This window comes from Eriocheir sinensis, chromosome 13, assembly GCF_024679095.1.
Source record: "Eriocheir sinensis breed Jianghai 21 chromosome 13, ASM2467909v1, whole genome shotgun sequence".
NCBI lineage: Eukaryota > Metazoa > Arthropoda > Malacostraca > Decapoda > Varunidae > Eriocheir > Eriocheir sinensis.
Window position 1 is genome coordinate 21,703,555 of NC_066521.1, and position 10,479 is coordinate 21,714,033.

The following is a 10,479-nucleotide window of genomic DNA, read 5'->3' on the forward strand; positions in this document are numbered from 1 at the left end:
TCCATCCATCTTCCCTTTCTCCCTTCCTGTTTTCTTTCCTTCTTTCTTTCCTTCCTTCCTTTCTTCCTTCATCCATTCATTCCCTTATCTCCCCCTTCTATTTCTCTCTCTCTCTCTCTCTCTCTCTCTCTCTCCATCTAATTATCGGTATTTATCTATCTATTAATCTCTTCCTTCCATCCATCTACCCTTTCTTCCTTCCTTCCTTCTCTCCTTCCTTCCTCTCTTCTTCTTTCCTTCCTCTCTTCCTTTTTTCCTTCCCTCTAATACCCTTACAGTATAAAGAGGCAGAGGAAGGAGTTAGCGGAAGGGTAGAATAACAGGTAGAAGAGGGAGGAGGAGAGAAGAAGAGAGGAAGAGGAAGAGAAAGAAGAGGTCAGATTACAAGTTACAGGTAGGAGAGACTACAGAAGAAAAAAGAGAAGAGAAGAAGAGGAGGAGGAAGAGGAGGATGAGAGAGGGGTAAGACTTTGAGTAGGAGAGAAGAATAAGAGAAGAGGAAGAGGAAGAGTGAGGTCAAAAAAAGAGACATAGAAGAAGAGAAGAGAAAGAGAAGATGATGAAGAGGAGGAAGAGAATGAGGGTGGAAAAAAAAGACAATGAAAAGTGAGGTAAAAAAAAAGTATAAAAAAGAAGTTGAAAAAGAAGAGGAAGAGGCCAAATAAGAGACATAGAAGAAAAAATAGATAAAATTAAGAGGAAGAGGAAGAGAGGTCAAGTTAGGTCAGCCAGCAGGTAGGAGTTGCAGGAAATGAGGTAAGGCTGTCAGGCACCTCCCGCCAGCCCCTCACAATTAGCTCAGTGGGTGGGCCAAGATTGAGGCGGAGGAGCTAAAAATGGGTAATGAACACGTCTGGACCCTTAATAGGAGGAGGAGGAGGAGGAGGAAGAGGAGGAGGAGGAGGAAGAGGAGGAGGACATCAAAATCTTATCATGTTTAAATTTCTTCTTCATTTTCACTTTTTTTTTCTTTTTTATGATGTCAACTTTTGGGGAAGGCCGTGTGTGTGTGTGTGTGTGTGTGTGTGTGTGTGTGTGTGTGTGTGTGTGTGCTCTTTGCAGGTGCTTGTAATCCCATCAGACATCGGTTTTACACACATACACACACACACACACACACAAGAAGCAAGACATGTTTTTTTTTGTTTTGTTTTTTGTCGAATTCCTTAACGGAGAAGCTTATAAGAGAGAGAGAGAGAGAGAGAGAGAGAGAGAGAGAGAGAGAGAGAGAGAGAGAGAGAGAGAGAGAGAGAGAGAGAGAGAGAGAGAGAGAGAAGACAATAAGAGACGAGAAGAGAAAAGAAAGAGAGAGAGAGAGAGAGAGAGAGAGAGAGAGAGAGAAAAGAAAGAAAGCAGAGAATAGAAGAAAAAAAGCAGAAAAAGAGAGAGAAAGAGAGAAAAAAGCAGAAAAAGAGAAAATATAAAAAGAGCTGAAAAAAGAGAGAAGGAAAAGAGAAGAAAAAGAAAAAGATTATACACTATAGTGGGATCTTTGCACAGACCTCCTCCCTTCTCCCTCTCCCTCTCCCCAGCACCTTCCCCCATCCCCCCTGTGGTAATCTAGGCCCCCAGGGGTTTCAGGGTCACGAGGTCATCTTTTCGGGTCCTCCCACAATGCTTTAGGCAAACACTTCTTCATCTTCTTCGTCCTCAATATCGTACCTCTTCCTCCTCCTCCTCCTCCTCCTCCTCCTTCCCTCCCCTCTCCCTCTCTCCGCTCCCCTCCTCGTAAAGTAGAAGCATAAATGAAGGAAAAATAGGAATATAGAAGAGAAAATAGAAGAAGATGAGGGAGGGACAGGTGGAGGTGAGAAAGGGAGAGAAGGGAAAAGAGGAAGAAAAGCAAATATATAAAAAAATTGAAGAAATAGAAGTAGAAGAAAATTAATAACAGAAGGAGTCAACGAAGGAAGAGAAGGAGGAAGAAGATAAACTAAAGTAGAGGAATAATAAAAAGAAAATATAGGATGAAAAATGGGAGATCAGGATATAAAGTAGAGATATAGGAGGAGGAGGAGGAGGAGGAGGAGGAGGATAGCACGGGAGAGGAGGAAGAGGTAGAGAGAGAAGAGAAAGAGGAGGAGGAGGATTAGGAGGAGGAGGAGGATAGTACGGGAGAGGAGGAAGAGGTAGAGAGAGAAGAGAAAGAGGAGGAGGAGGAGGAGGAGGAGGAGGATAGTACGGGAGAGGAGGAAGAGGTAGAGAGAGAAGAGAAAGAGGAGGAGGAGGAGGAGGAGGAGGAGGAGGAGGATAGTACGGGAGAGGAGGAAGAGGTAGAGAGAGAAGAGAAAGAGGAGGAGGAGGAGGAGGACGGTAACAACAACTTTAGCAACGAAAGAATGACAAAAAGAAAGAATTAAGAATGAAATAAAACCGAATGAAGAAAAATAACAAAATGAAAGAACAAAAACGAGGAGGAAGAGGAAGAAGAAGAGATTAAAGATGACGCAACTGAGGAAGAGGAAGAAGAGGAAGGAAGAGGAGGATCATCAGCAGCAGCAGCCCGAGCCTATTCGCCCCAAGCCTCGCCTCAAGCCCTTATAAGGAGTTGAGGCGAAGAGGAAAAGGGATTCGATCATAAGTCATCGATGGAGAGAAGGGAGAGAAGAGAAGAGAAGAGAAGAGAAGAGAAGAGAAGAGTAGAGTAGAGTAGAGTAGAGTAGAGTAGAGTAGAGTAGAGTAGAGTAGAGTAGAGAAGAGAAGAGAAGAGAAGAGAAAAGGAGAGGAGAGGACAGAAGACAAGAGGAAGAAAAGGGAACGAAAGATACAAAAAAAGAAGATAGGAGAGAAAGGGAACGTAGAAGAGGAAAAGGGAACGAAGGGAAGAAGAGGAGAGAAGAGGAGGAAAAGAAAGATAGGTAAAAGAGAATAGAGGAGAAAGGGAAGGAGATAAAAGCACTGAGAGGAGAGAGAAAGAAAGAAAATGGGAAGAAGAGGAGAAGGAAAAAACATCGATGGAGAGAAGAGGAGAGAAGAGGAGGAGGAAGAAAAGAAAACGAAAGATTAAATAAAGAGAAGACCGTTGACCGCCATCCTTAAGGTATCTTATAGGACCCCCCTCTCCCCTAGGACCCTCCCTCTCCCTCTCCTTCTCTTCCTTCTTCCTCTCTCCTACGAATGATCTTCCTCCTCCTCCTCCTCCTCCTCCTCCTCCTCCGCCTCCTCCTCTTCTTTTCGAATTTTCATTTTTTCGAATTTCCTTTTTCTTTTCTTTTTTTTCTCGCAGTGGATTCGTTTGACGTCACGTTTGTTATTGATTTTTGGGCGGAAGAGAGAGAGAGAGAGAGAGAGAGAGAGAGAGAGAGAGAGAGAGAGAGAGAGAGAGAGAGAGAGAGAGAGAGAGAGAGAGAGAGAGAGAGAGAGAGAGAGAGAGAGAGAGAGAGAGAGAGAGAGAGAGAGAGAGAGAGAGAGAGAGAGAGAGAGAGAGAGAGAGAGAGAGAGAGAGAGAGAGAGAGAGAGAGAGAGAGAGAGAGAGAGATGAAGGACGACATGAAATTTTCCACGTGAATGCTCCTGAACACTTTACTGGACCGTGTTTGAGTCTGGAAGCGAAGGAAGGAAGAGGAAGAGAGAAGAAGATAAAAGAAGAGAAGAGGAGGAGGGAGGGAAAGATAAAAGAGAAGAAGAAGGAAAGGGAGCGGAGGATAAAGGAGGGGTAGAGACAGGAAGATACAAGAGAAGAGGAGGGGAAGGAAAGAAGGCGAAGGAGAGAAATAGAGAGAAAAAGGAAGGAATGGGAAGGAAAGAAGGAAGAGAAGGGAAGAGAAATGAAAAATGGAGAAGAGGAGAAAAGGAAGATCAAAGAAAATAGAGAAGGAAAAGAATATGAAAGAGAAGAAGAGGAAGCTAAAAGGGAAGATATTAAATATGAGAAATGAAGGAGAGGAAAGAAGAAATCAGAGAATTGAATAAAACAGGAAACGGGGCAGGAGGAGGAGGAGGAGGAGGAGGAGGAGGAAGAAGAGGAGGAGGAGAAGGAGGCTGAATCAATTTGCATGTGAAGGAAGAGGTTATACTCTCTCTCTCTCTCTCTCTCTCTCTCTCTCTATCTATCTATTATTTTTTTTTTTACTTTTTTCGTCGGTAAAAAATAACTCTACGGAAACAGCTTGCCCGATTTAACTAACTCCGGGTATTTCCTTCCGTAGATTTCTCTCGCTCCTGCTGTGGAAATGAAAATCTATAAGTAATAAGAAAATAAAATAATAGAAATAATAATTGCAATATATGGAAATAATACATCGTTAACTCATACTAAATTGTGAGCGAGGAAACCAATCCTTCCTTACCGCTTGCATAACTAAAACAAACAAAAAAGAAAAAAGATTGAGACGTTATTGAGACAGAAGGGAAGAGGAGAGGGGAAAGAAGGATAAAGGAGAGGAAAATGGAGAGAGAGCGAAAGATATAAGAAAAGAGAAAGAGAAGGGGAAAAGAGAGAGTAAGAGAGATGAGAGTAATTGAATGAGATTGAAGCGAAAGAGTGAATAGGATGAAAAAAAATACTGTGCGTTGGGTTCGTGAGGATAGGAGAGCGTAATGGACATGTACAGAGCGGAGTGAGGAAGAGGATTTACTGACTGACGCCCCGGAATCATAGAACAGGAGAGTTTGACCACCAACTATCACCGGCGCAATGTTGTTACCAGAAGAGCAGCTGGAAATACAGACTGATGCTTCATACAATTGGTTTCTCGGGGCTGTAGGAACTTCTTTAAAATCCTGGCCATACCAAGAGCAAAAAAAAACTATTGTATGAGATAGGTGGTAGTCGTAGGGCACTCGGCGATGACTGGAATCTGTTAAGTCTGTTGCGGTGGACGGGACTCGAACGCGGGGCCTCCATGACACCGCGCCCGCATATCGACCACTCAGCCACCACCTCCACATCGTTGCTTAGGAAAAAAAAGACATTTCAATTTTCCTTATTTTTCCAGTTGTCGTTCCAGGATTAGAAACACAAACATTTTAATTTCTCTTCGTTTTAATTTTCTCTCGTTGCAGGAAAAAAACAGATATTTCAATTTTCCTTATCTTTCTTTTTATCTCTCGGGGGAAAATGCATCTTATACTTTTCCTCTTTTTCCTCCTTTTTTTCCCCTCTGTGTCTCGTTTACAGGAACAGAAAACAACACATAACCCAATTTTCTTCTATTTTCCATTTATCTCTCAGGTTAAAATACACGTCATTCAATTTTCCTCATTTTTCCATTGTCCTCATTTTCCTTTTTTTTCCTCTCGTTGCAGGGAAGAAGCCTCCGAGCACCCCGAGTGACGCGGTGCAGGGGAAGGAGTACCGGCCAATTAACGGTGCCCAGTCCCCGTCCCAGCCCCCCACCAGCCCCCTCTCGCCCGCCCCGACCGCCACGCAAAACTTCCAGCCCCCTGCAGCCCCCCACGCCGGCGGAGGAGGTGGCGGAGGTGAGTTTGTGTAGGGGGGGAAGGGAGGGGAGGGTGTTTGTGCGTGTGGGTGTGTTAGGGGCAAGGGGGTGGGGGGATGCGTGTGAGAGTGAGCGTGTGTGTGTGTGTGTGTGTGTGTGTGTGTGTGTGTGTACCTTACCTTCAATTCCCTTCCATTCCCTTCCCTTAATTTTCTTCCATTGCGTTCCATTCCCTTCCTTTCCCTTCCCTTCCCTTCTTTTGCCTTTCCCTCCATTCCATTCTCTCTCTCCCCTCTCCCCCTCTCTCTCTCTCTTATCTTGATCCGATTATCGCTCCTCCCTCTCCAGTCTTGCGAGGCTCACGTAATTCTCTTTCAATACTGCGTGACTCCCCCTCTTAGAGCATTGGATCCTCTTTCAGCTCCGTGAGTCTCGTGTTGATGCGTCTTTGATTGATTCCGATGCTTTTTCAATACTCTTAATGGACTCTGCTTCTCTCTCTTTCTCTTTATCTTTATTTGTGGGTGAAATGAGGTGTGTGTGTGTGTGTGTGTGTGCGTGGAATCTTTGTTTGTGTGTGTTTGTGGTGGGGGGGGTTTGTGTGTGTGTGTGTGTGTGTGTGTGTGTGTGTGTGTGTGTGTGTGTGCGTGGAATCTTTGTTTGTGTGTGTTTGTGGTGGGGGGGGGTTGTGTGTGGGGGGGGGGGGGTTGTTTACGTGTGTGTATGTGTGGGGGGGAAAGAGTTGTTTGTGGATGTGTTTGTGAGTAGTGTGTGTTTGTGTTTGTGTGAGGGAGACTGTGTGGTGGAGGAGGAGGCTGTGTGTGTGTGGAGGGGGAAGATTGTGTGTATATATGTGTGTGTTTGTGTGCCAGCGAGTGTGTCTGTGAGAGAATCTGATTATATATTTGCTGGAGTGTGTGGGAGGTAAAAAATAGGGATACAAAACTGATATTTCCGAAGAGGTACAAGAATACACTCTGTCAATAGTGCATAGAATTCGCGGTGGCACAGACTCTAAATATATCAAAACAATATCATAATGGCATACAAATCATTAACAAGACACAACGAATAAATATAGTTTTTTATTCATATTTTCTTCAACATTATATTACGTAACATTATATAATTGCGAAACTTATTATCAAACTATTCTAATTTACAACGAAAAAAAAGAGAGAGAAAATAGTTCGTTCTTCATATTTCAGTTACGAATAAATGACGTTTCTGAATTATCATCACCCCCGCATTATAACTATTATTAATAATTTATAATATTACGCACAAGCACTTAGCACTCATTAGCATAATATATAAACATGAGCGAATCTGCTTCATGAAGTTTAATTAATGTAAGAGCGCACAGATTACGTCACTGGCCCAAAACAGCACAACAGAGGAGCCAAGGAAAAAGAAGGATGAACTAATGCGGAGATTAACCACCCGAAAATTGACCTCTCTTTTGGCTACTCATTACTGTTATCTCTTATGGGAGCGGCGAGTAGCGGGCTTTTTTTTGTGTGTGTACTCTTTTTGTTGCCCTTGAGCCGTGTCCCCCCCTCCCCCCCCCCCACACACACACACACATACATATACCCCCCCCCAACATATACACATACACACACATACATACCTCCCCTCCCCCCCACACATACATACCTCCTCCCCCCCCCCCACACACACACACACACATACATACCTCTCTCTCCTCCTCCCTCCCTCCCACACACATACATACAGACAGTCGATTCGCGTGGGATGTTTCCTGCTTATCATATTCGTCCCAGTTCAGCGATTTCTGGCTCTATTTATAGAAGCAGGATGTTACGTTATCACTGGCGCATAATTCCGAACTAAAAATAGCGTCTCGTATCACGTTAGTTTTACCTTGTCTAGAAGAAACGTATGTGTGTGTGTGGGTGGAGGGGGGGGGAGTGTGTGTTTGTGTGTGTATGTGTGTGTGTGTGTGTGTGTGTGTACATAAGAAAACTGCCCTTTATCATCTGTATGCAAATTAGAAATGGAACTGTATCATGTGTGTTTAGCATTGAGCCTATCACACACACACACACACACACACACACACACACACACACACACACACGGTAGCCCCCTCGTACACAGGTATTCTCTCCCTTACCTGACGTTATTGATAATTATCCTAACTCATCAAGACAAAAAGCCTCGACCATGTTTGCCGCGATAGCCATCTTAGGGAAAGGGTGAGCAGGAGGAGGAGGAGGAAGAGGAGGAGGAGGAAAGGGGGATGAGGGAGAGAGGAGTGGAAGGGAGATGAAGGATTAGGATCTTGGGCCTCCTCCTACTCTTCCTTCTTCCCCTCCTCCTCCTCCTCCTCCTCCTCCTCATTACTTACGCGGAGTGGCGGCCTTGTAAGGAGCGTCTGGTCTTCCTCTCCCTGATTTATGTAATGCAGGACAAAGTGCAATTAGTTGGCAACACACACACACACACACACACACACACACACACACACACACACACACACACACACACACACACACTGCCTCCCTCTCCCCCTCTTCCCCCTCCCCTCCTCCCACACATACCACCACCCAACCTAACCTAACTGAACCTAACCTAACCCAACCTAACCTAACCTAACCTAACCACCTCAACCTTACCCCCTCCACCCCCTATCCTGCCCCCTTCCTCCCCTTTCACCCCCTCACATAACACCCCTCCCCCCACTCCTTCCCCCAACGGGCCCCCTCCCCCATACACACCACCACCCAATTCAACCTAACCCCCACCCCATTCATCCTCAATTCCCCCCTTCCCCCCCTCCCTCCAAGCCCCCCACTAATCCCCCCGTCTTCCCCAGGTGGCGGGGGATCGCTAACCCCTTCGGCAGCGCCCCCGCAGAAGGAGTCAGGGAGCGGCCGTTCGAAGAGCAAGGACTTGGCACCGTCAGGGAAGGACTCTCGTAGTACCTCCAGGGACACCCCCACGCCCCTGCACCTCCCGCAGGACCCCCCCCTCGGTCCGGCACGCAGCCCCCCCCCGAAGTCAGCCATCTCCTTCAACCCCATCATGCCGCGCGCCGAGAAGCCCTTTGACAGTGAGTACCCACACGCAGAAGGTTTTTTTTTTTTTTTAAGGGTGACTCCTGTATGGTTGATTTTTCCGTTTTTTTTCTTCATTTTCTTTTTTTTTCTTTTTTTGTGAAGTATTTAGTGTATTATTTGTAGTTTTATGTCTTTTTTTCGTTCATCTTTTGTTTGGCTTTTTTTTATTTATCATTTTTTTCTGTTTTTCGTCAATATTTTCAGTTTCTTTATTTTCATTTCTCTTGAGTCTTCATTTTTGGTTATCAAATTTACTCTCTTCATTAATTTTCTGCGTTATTTTTTTTCTTTTCGTCCATTTTCTGTTATTATTTCATTTATCATTTCGCAAGTTTATTCTCTTTTTCTCTCATCGTCACTTTCCCGGTACGGGTTTTTTTTCATATATATTTTCATTGTATTTTTTTTAAGTCCGTGATCTCATGTCTCTTCTTTTTCTCCATTTTCATTTTCTCATTTTTCCTTTTCTGTCGCCTGACCTTTCTAATTTTTCATTCTCGTCTCTAAAATAAATAGCACACTCTTCCTCTTCTTCTTCCTCCTCCTCCTCCTCCTCCTCCTCCTCGTCTCTTCATTATATTCATCTTCAAACTTAAATTGGTTTTGATATTTAGTTTATATTCTCTCTCTCTCTCTCTCTCTCTCTCTCTCTCTCTCTCTCTCATTAAGGGACGCCCACCAGGTAAATAGACAGGTAATTACACGCCACTCACCTGTTCATAATAATAATAATAATAATAATAATAATAATAATAATAATAATAATAATAATACAAATAGAAATAATAATAAAAAATTCGCTTAAGCATCGCAAAGTTCAGGTAAGCTAATTACAGAGAGAGAGAGAGAGAGAGAGAGAGAGAGAGAGAGAGAGAGAGAGAGAGAGAGAGAGAGAGAGAGAGAGAGAGAGAGAGAGAGAGAGAGAGAGAGAGAGAGAGAGAGAGAGAGAGAGAGAGATTTCCGACTATTGACAGAATATGGGATTGACGAAGGAGGAGGATGGGAAGGAGGAAGAGGAAGAGGAGGAGGAGGAAGAGGAGGAAGAGCAGGAGGAGGAGGAGGAGGAGGAGGAGGACATGTTCCGGCGTAAGATAAGGGAAGCGGTTTGTTTGTTTGTTTGTGTGTGTGTGTGTGTGTGTGTGGAGGAGGAGAAAGATCGAGTGGGTGGAAAGGGAAGAGCATTACAGCTTGAAGTGGAGGAAGAGGAGGAGGAAGAGGAGGAGGAGGAGGAGGAGGAGGAGGAGGAGGAGGAGGAGGCACAGGTGTGGGCGGCATGTGTTCCTCTGTTACCTGCGTGTCACTGTGTCAGGTGAGAGAGAGAGAGAGAGAGAGAGAGAGAGAGAGAGAGAGAGAGAGAGAGAGAGAGAGAGAGAGAGAGAGAGAGAGAGAGAGAGAGAGAGAGAGAGAACAAACACACAAAACAGACAAACAGCAAGAGAAGTAGCCATGTTTTTGTCTCATTATTAACATTCACAACACGAACGCCATTAGCTTCACATTATCGTACTCCCTTCCCTCTTAGTTCTCTTATTATTCCTATTATTGCTATTACGTCATGTCTCTTATCTCTCCATCTCCTATTATTGCTATTACGTCATGTCTCTTATCTCTCCATCTCCTATTAATGCTATTACGCCATCTCTCTTATCTCTCCATCTCCTATTAATGCTATTACGCCATCTCTCTTATCTCTCCTACTCCTATTACTCTCATTACTGTCGTTTCTTATTAATTTACGGCGAAGGGGATTGGTTGAATAGAGTAAATTAAATATGAAAAAAAAAACTGTACCGGGAAAGTGACGATGAGAGAAAAAGATAATAAACTTGTGAAATAATAAATGAAATAATAACAGAAAATGGACGAAAAGAAAAAAATAACGCAGAAAATTAATGAAGAGAGTAAATTTGATAACCGAAGAAAAGAAGACAAGAAAAATTAAAATAAAGAAACTGAGAATATTGACGAAAAAAGAAGGAAAAAAATAATAAAGTAAAAAGCCGAACAAAAGA

At 44.0% G+C, this 10,479-nt stretch overlaps 1 protein-coding gene across 1 annotated transcript in view; it reads left to right on the forward strand.

Moving 5' to 3' along the window:
* Positions 1-9,780, forward strand: part of LOC126997818 (putative uncharacterized protein DDB_G0290521) — a 15,657-nt gene extending 5,877 nt beyond the window's left edge. The window contains exons 2-4 of the mRNA XM_050859029.1: positions 5,248-5,421; positions 8,224-8,527; positions 9,777-9,780. Of these exons, the coding sequence (XP_050714986.1) occupies positions 5,248-5,421; positions 8,224-8,527; positions 9,777-9,780 (482 nt within the window). The remainder of the gene's footprint in view (positions 1-5,247; positions 5,422-8,223; positions 8,528-9,776) is intronic.
* Positions 9,781-10,479: the final 699 nt, after the last annotated feature.